The following is a 21,078-nucleotide window of genomic DNA, read 5'->3' as shown; positions in this document are numbered from 1 at the left end:
ATAATCTAACGATCAATAATATCATCCAAAGCATATTAAAAAATTTTCAACACTTGCGCATTCACATTATTCCGCGGCAGACTTAGGAGGAGCAGCCGGTACAACAGTGTACCGCAGCACTACGTTTGAAAATCACTGCTTTATAGCAATACACGTATAAATAAAAAAAATCGCTTACATTGTGTGTTAGGTTGCTGGCATTTTCCTGAGGGAGATCCTCAGGCACTTTCTTGTTTTTCAACTTTTTCTTTTTAGAAGGCTCAAGATAATCCTCTTCGTAATGGTCTTTAGCGACTATCTTCAACTTTTTTGTCTTTTTCTTACGGTGCAATTCACTCTTCTAAAAAGAAATAAAAATACCGTTGTAGTGCGAGCTGCCAAAACTAAAGAAGTTTACATTAGATAATGAATTGATACTGTCAGAAGACCTCAACAACAAAACGTAGGATTCAACTCAAAATTCTTGCGATTCTTGGGGGGCATCATAGCACCCCATGACTTCGTGGTGGAGGTGGAGACTTCTTCTGATCACCAAGGTTGAGTAAGATTATAACTACGTGATGATTAAGTAGGTCAATTTTAAAAATTTTCTTATGGAGAAAGGGGTTCAATTCAAAAAGAAAATTTTGATACCAAAATTTGTCATACTTCCTGGGCGTTTGAGCTATTTCTAGACCCGGTAGTTCCTTATATCCTTGTGTGCACAAACGATCATCTATCAATAAATCGTTTCTCAAAATGACATAAAACAGATCATTTTTTGTATATTTTTCCATGGATCATTTTCTCCCAATCATTAAATTAAAAAAAGGCTATTTTTTAACGAAAAGTAAAAAGCGAGCTTAAACTCAGGATGAACAGAAATTAGCTTATACAAATGGTTGCACTAACAGAAGCAGAAATCGTCAATTATTAATATACTAAGCCCAAACTATCAAGAACGACGATATCAAATAAAGGAAAATGTAAAATAAACATAAACTACCAAAGTAAACCATGTGCTGTTACCCCCTAAGTCCCCCATACCCACATGGCTACAGTGTCGTTTACACTTTACTGAAAAGCGGGTAGTATTGATGTATATCCTTTTTCGTCTTTTTTTTTATCAGGGCTAGTAGGCTAGTAGGAAGATCGTGGAGAGATACGTGGCTCAATTAAAAGCTACTGAGCATATGACGTCAATTATATGCTCAGAAGGGATATGAAGTATAAAAAGAGTACCATTTAAGCTCCACGACCTACGACCCTTAATTGGATGTTTAAAATATTCCCCTCTGGAGCAACCCCAAAGATTTTTCTGTGAAGTTTATCGTGTATATTAACAAAACTCAACAAAAAACAAAAATCAATTAAAAAAAGCTATCTTACAGAAGTAAAGAGCGGAGTGAAACTTAAACGAACAAAAATTAGTGTTTTTTGCAGATTATGGATGTCATATGTACGATAAGATAAGAATTATTCATCATGAAACACACATAAAATATTACATTTTACTATTCCTCCAAAGGCTCTTTGGCTTGTAAAGAAGGTGGAAGATAAACGAGTCACTCACTCAGAAAAGAAGAAAAAAATTAAAATAATCACTTAATCACAGAGAGAAGAGCAAAAAGAAGAAGGAAAGAAAATATAAATAAAATAAAAACTATAAAAAACAGAACTAAATAGACAAAATCAATTAAGTATATCTATAGATTAAATAGACAACAATGGAATAATATATATATAAATATATATATATATATATAAAAAAAGTTGTCTGTGTGTGTGTGTGTGTCTGTGTCGAGTGACGTCATGTTTGTCGACTGACGTCATTATAAGGATTGAGCTGTATGCGTCGTGAAGTTGTTTGTTGACTGACGTCATGTTTGTCAACTGATGAAATTACATACCGGGACACCGGGACACAAATGACGACCGGGACACAGAGAATATAAATGACGACCGGGAACCTCAAAGAGAAATTACAGACTGGGACACCCGGACACAAATCACGACCGGGACACAGGGAATATAAATGACGACCGGGACACAACTACAACGGGGACGCCGGGGGCACAGGCGGGATATATAAATGACGACCGGGACACAGGGATTGTTCGAATAGAAATTACAGACCGGGACACCGGGACAAAAATGACGACCAGGACACCGGGACACAGGGAATATAAATGACGACCGGGACACTCAAAGAGAAATTACAAACTGGGACACCGGGACACAAATGACGACCGGTGCACAGGGAATATAAATGACGACCGGGACACAGGGACACATCATTAGAATAATGAGGTATAGATCTGAATACGGATTGTTTTTCCCATGGACAATTATATGTTGCATGTTCAAGAGTCAGTAAACCTGACAATCTATTTATATGCAACATATATATATATATATATATATATATATATATATATATTATATATATATATATATATATATATATATATATATATATATATATATATATATATATATATATATATATATATATATATATATATATATATATATATATATATATATATATATATCTATATATATAAAAATAAGTTGTCTGTGGATCTGTGGATCAGGTGACGTCATGTTTCGGCTGACGTCATGAAATTAGTTGCCATCATTTTTGCTTTGAAGGTGACGTCATTCAAGTTATATAAGACATATGTTCGCGTAGAATTCTATTAATGTTTAAGTTTACAATGACTGATGAAGATGCTCAAAGAGTCTATGCCAAAAAACTTGCTGCTGATAGAGAAAGTCAGAAAAGAAAGCGTGCCGAGGAACTACCAGAGCAACGCGAAAGCAGACTTGCTGCTAAAAGAGAAAGTGAAAAAAGAAGGCGTGCCGAGGAATCAAAAGACCAGCAGGGAAACAGGCTTGAGGCTGATAGAGAAAGAAAGAACAGAAAGCATGCCGAGGAACTACCAGAGCAACGCAGAAGCAGACTTGCTGCTAAAAGAGAAAGTGAAAAAAGAAGGCGTGCCGAGGAATCAAAAGACCAGCAGGGAAACAGGCTTGCTGCTGATAGAGAAAGAAAGAACAGAAAGCATGCCGAGGAATCACAAGAACAGCAAGAAATCAGGCTTGCTGCTGATAGAGAAAGTAAGAAAAGAAAGCGTGCCGAGGAAATACAAGAACAGCAAGAAATCAGGCTTGCTGCTGATAGAGAAAGTAAGAAAAGAAAGCGTGCCGAGGAATCAGAGCAATCTGAAAGTTATCGCCTGGCATTCAGGTACAACCCAGTCGATGATTATAGCTTGAGTAGATGTGTTCAAATCGGGACAATGTCTAAAATTTGTCTCTATTGCAAGGCCTTGAAATTCAATGGTGAAACAATGGGAATGTGTTGCGCCTCAGGAAAAGTTAAACTTCCTCTATTGGCTGCACCACCAGAGCCATTGAAGACTTTCCTTACTGGAACTACGTCAGAATCTAAGCGTTTTTTGTCAAAAATCAGACAATACAACTCATGTTTCCAAATGACGTCGTTTGGAGCCCAAATCGAAAATCCAGATCAATTTATGTCTACTTTCAAAGTAAAAGGGCAAATTTATCATAAAGCAGGGTCCCTTCTACCATTCTCAGGCGAGAATCATAAATTTTTACAATTGTACTTCATCAGTGATAGAAATTCTGAATTGAATGCACGTTGCGAAATTTCTCCCAACGTTGAAAGGACAATCGTTTCCCAATTGCAACATCTTTTCCACGAAAATAATAATTTAGTGCGTCTGTTCAAAACAGCCATCGATTTGATGCCTACTGATACTCATAAAATTGTTATTTCCGCTGACAAAACGCCTCCTGGCCAACATGTGCGTAGATACAATGCTCCGACTATCGACGAAGTGGCAATCGTTATGGTCGGTGATCAGTTTTTACCTCGAGATATTATTCTACATAAGCGAAACGCTCAGTTGTTAAGAATTGCTTATCTATTGCTCTATCTATCTATCTATCTATATAAAAACGAGTTGTGTGTATGCATGTTTGTTTGTTTGTAAAAAGAGCGTTTGCATATGACGTCATTATTAGTACATACGGCTTTGTATATGGACAGACAATGGGAAAGCCAAAAATGTTGTATATTCGCAATTTTTACGTAGTTTGAAACACATATATAAATCTATCTATATTCACAGGTGGGACACAGGGACACAACTACAATGGCGCGTAACTAATATGGCGCGTAACGACTTACGCGCGCGGGGGGGCTTGGGGGGGCGCGAAGCACCCCACCAACTAGGTGTTGGGGTGGCGCGAAGCGCCACCCCAACAGCTAGTATATATATATATATATATATATATATATATATATATATATATATATATATATATATATATATATATATATATATATATATATATATATATATATATATATATATATATATATATATATATATATATATATATATATATATATATATATATATATATATATATATATATATATATATATATATATATATATATATATATATATATATATATATATATATATATATATATATATATAAATGAAAAAAAATTAGATGAAATAACTTGTAAGAAGCCAAAGAATTTTTAATATTTTTTTTAACAAACCTAATGACTGGCACTTTCAAGCATATTCGGGCAACTTATTCCACAAAATGTGAATTTTAATTATAGTATTAAATTCTGACCTTACACAAGGAGTAAAAGAAACTTGAATATGATTTTTGGTATTGCGAAGATTACAATTATTCTGATTAAAGGTTAAAAGATAGCGGAAGATTTAGGAGATGGGGGAGGTCACCATGAAGCTGAGAAAAAGTAAAGCATGCACACGAAAGAATATACAGTGACTAGAGATCAAGTAATGGGATAACACTTGAACGACTAGTTTCCTTAATGAGGTTTCTAGCTTTATTGTAAATCTTGGAAAGTGGTCTAAACAATGAAGGAAAAGTTGACATCTATAATATTGGACAGTAAGAAACATAAGATTGGATCAAGTAGTGAAAAAGGATTTCAAAATTTATACAGGGGAAATATGTTTAAATTTCCTTAAAATACCAAGACTCCTGCATATCTGCATTTTGATCAATGTGACGTTTGAAAGTCAAGCTTTCATCAACAAGAATGCCCAAAAAACGAACCTATCGATCTTTAGATCTATGAATTATCCCATTTAGCTGGTGAAATTTTGATAACGGGAGATAAATCTGAGGAACATGCGAAAATATAAAAAAAAACTGGACTTGGAAAAATTTAGGGCAAGATAATTAGCATCAAACCATAAAATTACTCTCTCAAACATATTTTGCAAATTTAATCGAAGCTCAGATTCACGATTTCCCGAAGTGCCAAGCGTGATGTTATCAGCAAAACAAACAAGGATATCAGAAGATTGCGAACTATAGATAGTACTATTGCAAGGAAAGGCTTAGGATTACAGAGTCAACAGCAATTAATAAGTTTCTGCTTTTTTACTGCATAAAGAGATCATTTACATAAATCAAAAATAGCACAGGCCCGAAAACTGATCTCTGAGGTACGCCAAAATTCACAAGCGAGGGTGAACGGAAAAGTGGATTGCCAGAAATTAACCTGTCAATCAAATAAGATTGAAACCAAGAAAAATACATTACTCCTAATGTCAAAATGAGGCATCTTCGATAGAAGAATTTTATCGGTTAAGGAATCGAATGCCTTATGATTATCCAGGAATACAGTAGCCGGTATTAATCCCGAATCTAATGCAGAATGTATAGAATTCAAAAGGGTCATACAGGCATGTTCAGTGGAGTGCTTCATTCGGAAACCAAATTGAAAATCATGAAGAAATTTTTTAGATTTTAGAAAAGTTAGGAGACGAGAAAGCATAGTCTTTTCGAAGATTTTACTAAATACTGACAAGATCGAAATTGGTCGATAATTTGCTGGACCATATCTTGGTCCACCTTATACAGAACAGAGGTTTTGTCAGAGGCACAACTATTGAAGGAAAAATAGATTTAACTACCTTAATAGGAATAGAATTAGGCCCAGATGAGGACGAGTTTTTCAAGCCATTAACACTTTTAGTAATTTCACTTACTGTTACTGGCTACAGAAACATAGACTTAACACAATACGGCCCGAGGTAAAACCTAAAGTCCGGCTTAGGCCGAGATAAAGTAGCCGTGGAAGCAATATTCTTACCAATACTAGCGAAGAATGAGCTGAATGCTTCTAAGCTCACCCTCTGCAGCTTCATTACCAATGACCAGACTCATAGGTAAAGAGCTAGATTGAGAACCGGGTTCAAGCAAATAATTTATTACCTTCCAAGTTTAACAAATATCATTGCTACGCACAGCAAAATTATTTGGATGATAGAGAGATTTGGCTTTTCTACACAAGGAATTATATATTCCGGTAAATCTTGAATTGACAAAGACGAATAGCACTCGCTGAAAGTATAGTGCATTTATAAGACCTCCCGAGATTATTTTTCCTTCTCCAGCTTTTGAGAAGTCCGGATGTCATCCATGGGTTTAGAGGAACAATCCTTTTAGACCTGCGATTAGAAGGTGGTACTTTACAAATGCTAAGAATAGCCTCTTTTATGGTTCCATAAAAGGACCCAAATAAAAAAGAAAAATCCTTATCATTGCCAAACAAGCTCCACGAATTTTCACCCAATTTAGATCCAAGAAGAGATAACCCTGTCTCACCAAACCCAATAGAATAGGAATCAAACACTTGAGCCCGGTTATTCTTTCCCTGTTTAAAGCTGAAACGAGAATATATTGGGAAATGATCGGAGATATCATTAACTAAAATTGAATTTTCCTTCAAGCTAAGCGTACAGAACATATTGTCAATCAAATAAGCTGTAACATTAGTTACTCGTCTGGGGATGGATGTAGTTGGTAGAGCTCCTGCAGCAAGTATGGTTAAAAGAAAACCAACTGAAGCCGAAGAATTTGAATCCATGAAATTTATATTAAGGTCACTCATTATGATTAGCTGATATGGACGTTTCAGTATTATGTCAAGTATTTCCTCAAGATTCCGAAGAAACAACGAAACCGCGCCACTAGGAGAACGATAAATATGGCCTATGATTAGATTAACACCATTAACTCTAATTTCTATAAATTATGACTCAAAGGTACCTTCAAAATTCCTTGATAAGTCATCCCGCAAGCAGTAATGCAAATTACTAAATATATACATGGCAAAACCTCCTTTAGCCATCTTGCAGCGGTTTATGTTCCATTTTGTAGCCATGGATATCTAATAGCATTTCATTGCCAGAATCAAAAAAGTCTCGCATAAACCGACAACATCAGACTGTAGACGATTATAAAATTATAAAATAAAAGGATTATTTTCGAGCTCGCAAAGGCGTCTCTCACGACTTAAAATATTGACAAAAGCAGATTTTACTTGGAGTCCATTTAAATCACCAGATGAACAAAAAACAAATCTTTACCTAGAACTATTACAAAAGAAAAGCCTGTAAAAGGATTACACATCGGGATGAACCATAACTATGGAAAGAAAAAACAAAAAAATGACCTGAGGAAGCCATACGAATGAAGAAAATATTAACCAGTCACAAGATTAATTAACAAAATCAAACATAATCAAAAAGTGACCTGATTCTGTGAACGGAAGGGTCGCTTGGCCTTTTCACAAGAATATTACCATGATCTGTCCAACCATGCTTCACATCAAATTTGTCTCTCGCCATGTTCAAAGTGTCTCTTCGGCGCTTTGTTAGAGCCTCAGTGATATGTACACCGGTACGCGCTAATTTTGATTTCTCTTTGAAGACTCTTCGGACAGTATTTTTGCTCCGAAACTTCACCATTATGGGAGCTACTTTACTAGAACCATCAGCGCTGATCATGTTCTGTCGGAAGCAAAATACGCTTGTATTTTGCTTCCGCTGACTTTAGCGTTTAAATACGCTGACTATCGAGCAGAACTTCTCGGACATAATCGTCAAGTGTATTGTATCCACAGTTGTATCCACACGACAATTGTATCCACAGAGCCACCGCCAATAACCATTTCCGCTACCTTACAGGCTATATTATTTCTTAGACTCAACTTCGTTTTTTCCAACTCAGCCTGCACCGTAGTCACTTGGCCAAGTAGGGCTGAAGTCGCAGGTTCAGGGTCAGCAATAGTAAGATTAATAGCGGCGAAAGTTTTACTTTAACGGTATATATCAGACATCGACTCTAGCTCAGCGAAAGCTTTATCCACTCTTTTTTATTTGTTTTTTTTAGGCCTGTTGAAATTAAGCCTTTTCGGACGTGATATTTGACTCAGCGACTATATATTCACTATGCTGACCGTAGCAGAAAACAAGGTATTTGGAATCACCGTTACTCTCAGTTGTAACTTTCATTACTCTTGATGGCCAGAGAGAATATCCTGCGAAGTTGACTAAAACCAAGTCGAACTGCTTAAACTTCGGCATATTAAGGTGGCAAAAATAAACCGCAAAAGTATGAAGTGAAAAAAAAACTTGAAGAAAAGTGAACTTGTCTTTAAGCAAGGGCTGTGCTAAGTCCGTACGGCGCTAAACAGTGGTCTTTAACGCACGGATCCTAATTGACAGTATATTACAATATTTGTTGAAACCAATGCACTTGGCGATATGCCTGACAATATGAAAACAAGTAACCCAGGTGAAATGCAATCAGCGACCTTTCTCTGTAATAGCAAGTCCACGCAATGCAGTCGTGAAACAATCCAACGTATGCATCTTATTGTAGAAATGTTTTATAGAAATAATCTACAAAATGCATCTACGCCATACATTCTTTCGAGTACATGTTTTACTTTTTCTCAGCCTCATGCTGACCTCCCTTGGCCCTTCGGCGTTCTGCCGTCTTTCCCCCTCAGATCAAACTAATTGTTATTTTCGGGTAATACAAATCGCATTCAAATTTCTTTTGCTCCCTCTGAAAGGTTAAACTTCAATCCTTAACGGCAAGTCATGTTGTATGAAACACAATGTTGTATGTTTTTTTTTTCAGATATTGTACGAACGTGTGGATGGGGACAGATCCAGAGCCAAGCGGTGAAAGCAGCAACACAGACGTTGGTGGAAGAGAAAAGACAAAAGGATTTTGTAAAGTTGAAGTTCAGTGTTTATGTTTGTAAGGGTGGACCAGCGCGGCGCGCGGGTGGTCATTTATCTTACAGGGGGGAGGGGGTGTTGGGTTTCCAACCCTTGTTCTTTTCTTTTTTCAGATAAATGAAATAGGTAAAAGCTTTGGTTAAAATCATTTTTGTTCAGCCGATATGGGCCACTGAAAGATAATATTATTCAAAATAACTTAGTTTACCGGATTGGTCAGGGCCAATCGTAGGTTCACCCCTACGTAAAGCTCGTTGCATAGAACTAGTCATTTAGCTTTCAGTCTGCATTGAAACTCTGTTTAGGGAGTCTGTCTTCGGAGTTTATAGATGTGTGTTTCAGCCATCTTTGGAAGAACACATGTCATCTTTGGAGTTATTTTCTACAACCGTGTAGATTATTTTTTCCAGGAGCCCAGGCAGGATGGGAAAAGAGTCTACGAGAAATACCGTCATCAGTGTATCGACAGAGGGTCCGTTAACCCTCCAAAGAAATAGCTGGAAATATTACAGGTGAATTAAAAATGGAATAGTTGTGGGCAAGTCAAGTCGTGGCTAATTGTAGAAAAAGCCAAGACAATTAGTCCAATTAAGTGGGCATCAAGTCATGGTTAATTTTGACACCCCTGGCCTGGAGTTTGGCTCGTTTGACCTTTCGATCATGTTACCAGACCCTGGAACAGGATATACCGTAATAGGATATTACCATACCCTATATTTGCGTTACAGTAGTGGTGGCCGCCAGCCTTTCCATTACAATATTTGGTTCCACTACAATAAGTGGTGCAGCACCATTTCCACGCAAATATCTGGTGGCAGCTGTTGTTACCATTACAATAACAAATAAATAATAAAACATTAGGAACCGTATGGCCTTTATTATAGGCAACGCTATAGTGTTGCCTCTGAAATGTGGAACTTTGTATTTTTTTTTTCCGAAAGAATGATAACGAATCTCATCAAATCAGTGGTTCTATAACATCGAGAGACAGCTAATTTGAATAGAAATTAAAAGTTCTAGTGCCCCTTTTAAGTGACCAAAAAGATTGGAGGGCAGCTAGCCCCCTCCCATGCCCCTTTCTTCACCAAAGTAGTTTGATCAAAATTCTAAGATAGCCATTTTGTTCACCTTAGTTGATTAGTCTAATAACTATGCCTTTACAGATAAAACGACCCCCAAAGTCCCTGGGGAAAGGTCTTTAAGTTTTGAAAATTTCCCATTGTTTGATGAGAACCAAACTGGTTAATAAGAACCAAAGTAGAAACAGAAGATACCTAAATTGTCCGCTGCAATTCAGTCACGCCTCTACCTCTCGTCAGATCGCCGCTCGTTTTCATACTTTCTTATTCACGTCTGTTTGATCACAAAATCAAGAGAAAATTCTGTACTGCTCTGGGTTGCCTTTCCTCAACTGAATAATTGACTGCACGAACAGCCAAGTAGACTATGTGCAAAAATTGGGACCAGAACCAGCAAATTAAGGAAGCATTACTAACAACGACTGTAGATAAGGCTCAAGTTCGCCACTTTGTTCAGCTCTCAGGATCTTTCTCATGATTTCAAATAGGTCCAAATACTGAAACCAAAAACGGCCAGTTCTGGACTCGGATAATCCTTCTTTTGCACTATGAACTGTTTCATAGATAAACTTTTCTTCAGATAAGATATGCTCTACAGAAGAAGCGCATACTATTTCATAGTGCTATGGTAGATGGCCCCACTAATTAGATCACCAAAAGAGTAGCACTAAGGAGTGGAAACCACTAACTGGAGGGGGAAGAGGATTCTGGAATGCTGATTTGAAATTAAACTGTTCAAGACTCATATTCTAAGACGGCATTCCTAGCTCAATAAAAATTAATGAATCAACATAAAATTTATTAAAATAACTAGTTCATGTAGGTTAACTTTCACAACCGTTTTAGGTAAGATGAGGCACTTAAATACATAGAATCAAGTTTTTAACTTGATTTTCGAATTCGCCATCATTGACTTCACTGGAAATGACCAAACAATCCAACACCTCTTGATTTCCAGTTTTAGCACTCCTCGTCCTTTTAGGGTGGAAATTCGCATTGTGGTGCGGAAAAATGACAGCCTGAATTCAGATTTGGAGTCAGCATGTTTTATTTGATGGGAATGATCAGTTAAACTCCAAAATACTTCTAAACAGAAAAATCGATTTTCCCCCTTCAGAGACAAATTTGCGATACTTGGGCAAGGAGATTCGGGTGGATTTTTTTTTTGTGGACGTGTGAGTAATTAAGCTGATTTTTCTGAACGTTATGATGTAAGAAAAAAAAATAGGTGATAATTCCCCCAAGGTTTGATCATTTTTCCCGTATCCTTCCTCCATTAAAAGGAAGTTATTTGTGTGTTTGGGGGGGGGGGTAACACGTTATTAAGAGTAATTGGTGCCAAGAACTTTTTTATCTGAAGTAGTATATTAGACATAATATTTAATTGTCATTCTAATATTGAAAATAACGATAAAAATAAAAACTTTAATTTTAAAAACATACCTTAAATAGATTACCAGACTTTGGTCTCTTTCCGAAATTCTTTTTTCGGGCAGCCACAATAGCTTCACTTCCTCCTCTTGGAAAGTCAAGGGACATTTTGCTGACCTAAAAAAATAAAATGGGAATATATCTGTCTTAAGTATTTGTCAGATCCCGTTTATTTGCTATTCATTTTTCAATTTCAGAGTATAATTTTAGTTCTAATATTAAAAGATTTCGTAATGTCCCCCCAAGCAGAATTCAACTTAGTCGATCTAAAACCGAAGTAAAAAAGAAAAAGGCACAACAAGTTTATAAACAAAAGAGGAAACAGAATCAAGATTGGGAACCAATCATTACACACTGCTCAAACCTGTTCAAATGAAACAAGAGAAAAGAGAATCAAGACTGTGAACTAATTGACTACACACTGCTCAAACCCAATGCAATGAAATAGAAGATCAAAGAGAATCAAGACTGCGTACTAATTGATTATGTACTGCTCAAACCTATTCGAATGGAACAGTGACAAGTGACTGATGGAGAGCAAGACTGCCAACTAATCGAGCATGCGAGGTTCAAATCCATTGGGCAATGCATGCTGATTTGAATTTTTCTCTGTTCCATTATGATATTGAGTATGACACAGTTTTTATCGTTTTGTTGTTATTGAAAAAAAAAGACAATTTATGCAAATTTTGAAGGGCATTAAAATCAAAGACCGAAACTCCAAGATTGTGCTGTGCAGGTGGCAAAGTGAAATTGCATTTACCACCAGAACCATTATCAACATTGGTGTTAAGTAACAGAAGCCAGCTGAAACGTTTTTTGGCAAGCATATGCAAGTACAATTCAGGTTTACAAACGTCATCGTAAGGTTTAACAGAAATTAAACGTGAAAACTACTAGCAACATTCAAAGTCTAAGGGCCAATATTAACATAGTGTTGGATCACTTCTACCATTGTTGGTCGAAATCTAATGTTCAAAGATAAATTATCATATCTGCAACAGGAAGTTTCTCCCCTCAGCACCCATATTGCAAACTGTTTCCTATATTTCTCTATACATTACTGATTACATCTTCACTACATTGTAAAACTTTACTGCCAATACTAAGTGAAGATATCCACTTGATTGAATTTCTTCTTAACTCACATCTTTTCTTCCTCTCATCTACTCGTAGGTTAAGCAGCTTAGTAATAGTAATGCTTAGTAATAATAGTAATGCATACATAATAGTACGCAGCATAGTAATAGTAATAATAATAATGCAGCTTAGTAATAATAGTAATGTTTAACCTATATTTGTACCCTGAACTAACTAAACATCCAAAACTTCATTTATTTTCCAAACATTATTATCTAAGACACTGAAATCACCAACATCTCTAGGAGAGTTTTAATACATTTAATACTATGTTCTCCCATAACCTTTACTATAGGACGCAGTTTTTTTAAGAACAAAGTCCATCAAATAAATTAACATAAAGGGGTAAAAAAGGACTAAAGGGGTGTGATTATTCAAACACTCCTCAATGATTAAACTTAGAGCAGATATATGTATGACAAACCCTCTCCCCTTCCCATCACCACACTGTATATCTCTCAAAGCTGTGTGTACAGTAGCTTATTTCTTGGTCTAATAAGTAACATCATTCTATGAAATTTGCTTACTATAAAAATTCAGCTAATGCATCTTTGCTTAAATTCAAACTCTTATTAGCTTTCTGTAAAAGAAGTTCAGTTCAAGTTTTACGAAAATATCTAGGTACTTCTCCTTTTTTGAAAATCATACTGATAATCTTCAGTTTTTTGTTGAATTTTTATTAGTTTTATTCTGCACTGAGGACGGTCAAGCAAAGGTCTTGACCAAAATATTTGCATAATTTTGAACTTTTTCATTGGCTGTTTATTGTCCTCGTTTTCTTCTTTTCTTCACGATTTTATGTTTTATCATGATTAGTCAGTGTAGTCTCAGAAATTATTTACTAACATGATTATTATAGCCAGGGGCGTCATTTGGAGGGGGAAGTTGCCCCCCCATTGGTCTGAGAAAAAATTAATATATAGCTCATGCCTCTTGACCAATGCTTGAGTTAACGACAAGTTAAAAGTGTAATTTTGTATTTTTTAATTTTCTTTTCATTTAATTCCTGGACTCCTCTGTGTACATCCATGTATGTATAGAGGGCATAAGCAAATTATTATTATTGTTATTATTAGTATTATAGTATTACATTCATTTTTTATGCCATACATGGAAAAGATATAGAAATATAAAAGAATCTTGCATATGAAAATTCAGTTTTGAGCAAAAAAAAAATTTATATTGAAAATTGTTTTGTTAAATACAAAATATTTTTAAATGCAGCAATTTCCTTCCAAATGAGCCATTAAATAGCTCTCTATGATTTTCCAGTGCCCTGCAAGCTGGGGAGAAAAAAAAACAGAAAGATAAAAAAAATGCTGTCGATGCAAAATATCGTGGCTACAGGCAATTTTGTAGTTTTATTTTTGTAGAATATTTGTAATATAATTCGCTTTCAGGGGAGGCGCAAATGACGAGTAGGCTTTAGATTTTTCAAGGAAAAGAGGCAGTAGCTAAATTCCTGTTTGTAGTGAAACTAAATTTGTCTTGAACAATCTTGGGAAGAAGTAAGGTTAAACGAAATATTTGATATATAAATATATATATATATATATATATATATATATATATATATATATATATATATATATATATATATATATATATATATATATATATATATATATATATATATATATACTAGCTGTTGGGGTGGCGCTTCGCGCCCCCCCCAAGCCCCCCCGCGAACGTAAGTCGTTACGCGCCATATTAGTTACGCGCCATTGTAGTTGTGTCCCTATGTTCCACCTGTGAATATAGATATATATATATATATATATATATATATATATATATATATATATATATATATATATATATATATATATATATATATATATATATATATATATATATATATATATATATATATATATATATATATATATATATATATATATATGTTTTTAAATACGTAAAACTTGCGAATATACAACATTCTTTGCTGTCCCATTGTCTGTGCATATAAATAGATTGTCAGGTTTACCGACTCTTGAACATGCAACATATAATGGTCAATGGGAAAACAATCCGTATTCAGATCTATACCTCATGATTCTAATGATTGCCCTTGAGCTTTGTTGATGGTGATTGCTAATCGACCATTCCCTGAGTCGCCATCGTCATTTATATATCCCCCTGTGCACCCCGGCGTCCCCTTTGTAGTTATGTCCCTGTGTCCCGGTCGTCATTTATATTCCCTGTGTCCCGGTCGTCATTTGTGTCCCGGTGTCCCAGTCTCTGATTTCTCTTTGAGTGTCCCGGGCGTCATTTATATTCCTTGTGTCCCGGTGTCCCGGTCGTCATTTATATCCCCCTGTGCCCTCCGGCGTCCCCGTTGTAGTTGTGTCATTTATATTCCCTGTGTCCCGGTCGTCATCCCGGTATACATTCGTTTTTGAATTGGTATATGATGAAATAAATTTTTAATTTTTTCGCTTTTTTTCCTTTTAGTTTTTTTTTATTGGTTTTGACCTTTTTTTAGGTTTTTTAGTTTTTTTCTTTTTTCTTTTTAGTTTTTTTTTGAAGTTTTTATCTTTTTAGTTTTTTTATTTTTATTTATATTTTTTTAGTTTTCTTTTTCTCCTTTATTTTTCAGTTTTTTTCCTTTTTTTAGTTTTTTTTTCTTTTTAGTTCTTTTAGTTTTTACCTTTTTTAGTTTTTTTTAGTTTTTTAGATGACAATTTTTTTAGTTTTTATTCCTTTTTTTCTTTTCAGTTTTTTATTGGTTTTTACCTTTTTTTTAGCTTTTTTAGTTTTTTTCGTTTTTTCTTTTTACTTTTTTTTTAGTTTTTATCTTTTTTATTTTTTTTATTTTTATTCTTAATTTTTTTTTATTAGTTTTTAGTTTTTTTGTAGTTTTTGCCTTTTTTAGTTTTTTCAGTTCTTTTTTTTTAGTTTTTAGATTTTTACCTTTTTTAGCCTAACCAGGATTTGAACCTGGGACCTTCATTCTCCGTTCTGACACCCTCTCTCACCGAGTGACTACTCCAGCATGTTCATTTTGGTGTTTTAAATGGTATATTATTAACCAAATTAATGTGTTTTACAATATACTAAGCATCGTCATAACAAAAATGACGACAACTAATTTCATGACGTCAGTCAACACAGAAATTAAGTTCTGAAATTAAGTCATGAAATTAGTTGCCGTCATTTTTGCTTTGACGGTGACGTCATTCAAGTTATATAAGACATATGTTCACGTAGAAATCTATTAATGTTTAAGTTTACAATGACTGATGAAGATGCTCAAAGAGTCTATGCCAAAAAACTTGCTGCTGATAGAGAAAGTCAGAAAAGAAAGCGTGCCGAGGAACTATCAGCAGCAAGTTTTTTGGCATAGACTCTTTGAGCATCTTCATCAGTCATTGTAAACTTAAACATTAATAGATTTCTACGTGAACATATGTCTTATATAACTTGAATGACGTCACCGTCAAAGCAAAAATGACGACAACTAATTTCATGACGTCAGCCGACACAGAAACATGACGTCAACTGACAACTAATTTCATGACGTCAGTCAACACAGAAACATGACGTCCCCTGATCCACAGACAGACAGACAGACAACTAATTTTTATATATATAGATAGATATATAGATCCACCTGGACAGCGAGAGTCAAAACATATCAAAACTGAAAATGATAGCGATGATGATTGGGTTTGGGATTTTGACTTGGATAAGGTCATCAATGCCTACCAGATTTTAGTTAAAAAAAACAAAGGTTGGGAGATATGTATTTCATAGTGAAGCTGAAAAATAAAGAAGAAAAAGAAAACTGAAAAAAGAAAAAATGTAAAAAAACTAAAAATTACTAAAAAGAAAAAACACTCAAAGAGAAATTACAGACCGGGACACAAATGACGACCGGGACAGAGGGAATATAAATAACGACCGGGACACTCAAAGAGAAATTACAGACTGGGATACCGAGACACAAATGACGACCGGGACACAGGGAATATAAATGACGACCAGGACACAGGTATTTAAGAATATCGTTCAAAGACAAATTTTTAATTGTAAGAAGAACGTTGAAAGAGAAATTTCTAATTGTAAAATGACTGAAGAACCTACAATGGCAACGGTACCACCATCGAAGTAGATAACCAGTGGGTTTACGGCCAACCTACCATCTTCAAAGATACCACGATAGGAAGACTCTACACCGTTCAGCCCAATCAACATGAATGCTTCTTTCTACGCCTGCTTTTGGTGAATGTACCTGGTCCGACATCCTTTGAGTATTTGAGAACTGTAAACGGTACTATACATGACACTTACCGTAGTGCATGCCAAGCTCTGAATTTATTGGAGAATGACCAACACTGGGATAACTGCATCAATGACGCGTGCGAAACGTCAACCCCAAGTCAAATTCGTGCACTTGCTCTCCATCAGCTCCTACAGAGTTATGGGAAAAATATAAGTAAAAAATGTCCGAAGATATACTCCATCGAAAACAGTTAGAGACGTCAGATATGACTTTTGATTTTACATCAGAAATTTATAACTACACTTTAGTTATTATAGAAGATTTGTGCGTACGTATGGCAAACAAACCTCTTCAGGATTTGGGAATGCCTTCACCTAACCGTATCGTTGCTGTTTCGACATGTGTAGAATTGGATCGTGAACAAAGTTACAGTACGAGTGATCTATTGTCGTATGTACAAAATAACATTTCCAAGTTAACGTCGGAACAAAAAGACATTTATGATACGATAGACTCAATTTCAGGACGTATACAACTACCTGCTGATTTCTGTAATTTAGTGACGTCCAAAAATGAATTGATTGAAAAAGTATTTCCGAATATTCTAAAAAATTATAAAAATAATAAATGGCTAAGTGAAAGAGCGATTCTCGCACCCAAAAATATAGACGTCCACGAAATCAACAATATTGTTTTGACCAAGATTCGAGACCAGGCAGTCCTTTGCAAGTCAGTCGACACAGTTTTGGAACCAAATGAAGCGGTTAATTATCCATCTGAATTTTTAAATTCCATAGATCTTTCAGGGTTTCCACCACACGTGCTACAACTAAAAATAGGCGTACCAATAATACTTTTAAGAAATATCAACCCACCAAAGCTTTGCAATGGCACGCGACTTGCCTAAAAAAAAACAATGGAAAACCTAATAGAGGCCACAATCTTGACAGGGCCTTTTGAGGGTGAGGCTGTTCTTATTCCTTGCATTCCCATGATTCCAACGGATCTGCTTTTTCAATTTAAAAGATTGCAATTCCCAATTCGATTAGCATTTGCAATCTCCATTAACAAAGTTCAAGGTCAATCATTAGAAAAATGTGGTATAGATCTTCATGTTTGTTTGTTTGTGAAAAGAGCGTTTGTATATGACGTCATTATTAGTGCATACGGCTTTGTATATGCATAGACAATGGGAAAGCCAAGAATGTTGTATATTCGCAATTTTTACGTAGTTTAACTCCTGCAGACGAAATGAATGCTTGCCTGAAAAATTCTAATTTATGGACACACGTAAAAATATTAAAATTAACTACAAATATGCGTGTCCGATTGCAAAACGATGACTCTGGTGAAACATTTTCAGATCAATTGCTGGCAATTGGAAACGGAAAGCTCCCAGTAGTGGGAAAGCCAAAAATGTTGTATATTCGCAATTTTTACGTAGTTTGAAACACATATATAAATCTATCTATATTCACAGGTGGGACACAGGGACACAACTACAATGGCGCGTAACTAATGTGGCGCGTAACGACTTACACGCGCGAGGGGGCTTGGGGGGCGCGAAGCGCCCCACCAACTAGGTGTTGGGGTGGCGCGAAGCGCCACCCCAACAGCTAGTATATATATATATATATATATATATATATATATATATATATATATATATATATATATATATATATATATATATATATATATAATGGTATAGACTACTGAAAAGCCAATCAGTTCAAAATTTGATTTTTCTATAATTTCATTTTTTATTTTCAACGTCGTAATAAGTACGTAAGGAAATGTTTGTAATAAAGCACCATTTTCAGTAAAGCGCCAATGACGCAGTAGGTTTTAGACTTTTACAGTTAGGGATGGAGGCGGTACCCATACTCTTTTTTGGTTGATTTTTGTTCGTTTCAATCTTGATTCGCATGTTTAATTAAAGCTTTGTTTTTAAAATTTATTTATTCGTTTATATTAGTACATGTTATATGTTTATTTGCTGATTCGTTACTTAGTCTCTGTTCGTTTTGGGTTTTTGTACCCCCCCCCCTAATAAACCTTTACTGGAAAAAGTACTCTTGCTGCCTTTTTGCTGGGAAAATTTTCCACCGAGAAAGGGATTACCGGCATGATTTTAAAAACAATCAGAAATTAAAGTCTTTTTCAAATGAAAGTGCGCTAAGAAAAATTTTCTTAAGAAAATTTTCTAAGAAAAATTAAAATTTTCTTAGTTTTAGTATCCCCCCCCCCCTCTAAAAAACCTTTACTGGAAAAAACAGTTTTGCTGCCTTTTTGCTGGGAAAATTTTCCACCGAGAAAGGGATTACCGGCATGAATTTAAAAACAATCAGAAATTAAAGTCTTTTTCAAATGAAAGTGCGCTAAGAAAAATTCTTCACTCCAGATCATCTGCAAGACATTTTCTGGGTGGAATTTTCGGCTAGAATGGAATTGTCTTGGGTGAATTCCCTTGGAAAGGGGGAGGGCGTTTTTGCGTCAAAACAACTTTCCACCGTGGATTTTTCGTGGGTGAAGGAATTTTTCATAGAGGGGGGAGCCAGATTTCTCTGTGTTATTAAAAGCGATCAGAACAAAACAATGTAGTGATGTTTTCACTTTCTACGTTTGTTACAATGATTTCAATGTCTCTGACCATTTTTTTTTTTTTTTTTTTTTTGCTCAAATTAATTAACTCTTTGGTTTGCCCAAGTTCAATAACAAAAATTGTAATTAAAAAGAATTGAAAATAATTAATTGAAAATTGCAATTTTCCTTCTAAACATTGAATAACATAAAACCAAGCTTCGATGACACAAAAGCTTACCATAAAAATCTAGATTTGAAATTGCAGAGGCTAAGCCTCAGGATAAAGAAAAATAAACTAGGCCTACTGGTTATTTTTGGCTATTCAAAATCACTGGCATTTCAGTGTTTTCCCCTGAAAATCGTTTGTTCCTTTTCGCGATTAAACAAAAAAGCAGGTTTTTTTTCAACTGAAAGTAAGGATAACAAATTTTAAATTAAACGAACAGAAAACAGAGGGAGGACACCCCCCCCCCCAACAATACCTCGCTCTTAATGCTAACATTATTAAGAATGTTCAAAAACCTATCTTATTCGAATTCAACTAACCTTGTTTTTACTTTTTGTTCGTAAAGGATTTGGATACAAAGTCATACTTTCGCGTAAAGAGCGAAGTATTTAAGAGGGGTTATCCCCCACAGCCCATCACTGAAATTTTCCTGAGAGAAAATTCGCTTCCCGAAAAAATGTCTGTTTACTTCCCTTTAACAAATGCTATGTTTAAGCAATAGGCAATAGACTTTTCTTTTTTGAATTAAATGAAAAAAAAAACAAGTTTTTTGCTGAAAGTAATGAACGACACTAAAACTTAAAACGAACAGAAATTATTCCGTATATGAAAGATGCTGTTCCCTCCTCAACACCTCACTCTTTACGCTGAAGTTTGACTACTTATCACAACTCTACTTTATAAAACAATAAAAAATTTAGCGTAAGGAGTGAGGCATTGAGATTGCAACAACCCCTTTTCATATATGGAATAATTTTAATGTTGCTCCTTTCTTTCAATTAAAAAACTTGTTTTTCATTTAATTCCTGGACGTTTTTCAACTAATGCAGGTTCGAAATTGGCTCACCGTATACTTGAAAAATAGAAACAAAATTTGCGAATTAATTTTGGAAGATTTATTCCTTATATATAGGGTTGCCCCCTCCTCTTTACCTTACTCTTTACGCTAAAACTGTTAGCACTTTTAAAAAAGCTTCATATTCTAATCAAAAAGTCCCTGTCTTTCATTAAACGCTTTTAAAAAAGGGACACACAGTCAAAATTTAGCGTAAAGAGCAAGGTAACGAGGGGACACCCTTCATCTATGGAAGGGGCAACCCTCCCCCTCACGGAAATCCTCGTTTGTGAAATTTCATCCAACGTATTCCTTCCCCCCCCCCCCTGTCAAATTCCCTCCAGACAGTTCCATCCTCGCTGAGAATACCCTCTACCTGGAAAATTGCTTGCGGACGATTCAGCCTGAAAATGAAAAAAACAAGTTTTTTAACTAAAAGTAAGG

General features: G+C 35.2%; 1 protein-coding gene across 1 annotated transcript in view; it reads right to left on the bottom strand.

Moving 5' to 3' along the window:
* The window catches only part of LOC136027140 (protein RRP5 homolog), a 124,676-nt gene that overhangs the window by 86,272 nt on the left and 17,326 nt on the right, over positions 1 to 21,078 (bottom strand). The window contains exons 2-3 of the mRNA XM_065704107.1: positions 11,635 to 11,739; positions 179 to 340 (exon numbers count right to left, since the gene is read on the bottom strand). Coding sequence (XP_065560179.1) covers positions 179 to 340; positions 11,635 to 11,730 — 258 coding nt within the window. The 5' untranslated portion in view covers positions 11,731 to 11,739. The remainder of the gene's footprint in view (positions 1 to 178; positions 341 to 11,634; positions 11,740 to 21,078) is intronic.

The sequence above is a fragment of the Artemia franciscana genome, chromosome 5 (genome assembly GCF_032884065.1).
Source record: "Artemia franciscana chromosome 5, ASM3288406v1, whole genome shotgun sequence".
Taxonomy (NCBI): Eukaryota; Metazoa; Arthropoda; class Branchiopoda; order Anostraca; family Artemiidae; genus Artemia; species Artemia franciscana.
Note: the sequence above shows the minus strand (reverse complement) of the source record. Positions and strands in the feature narration are given on the sequence as shown.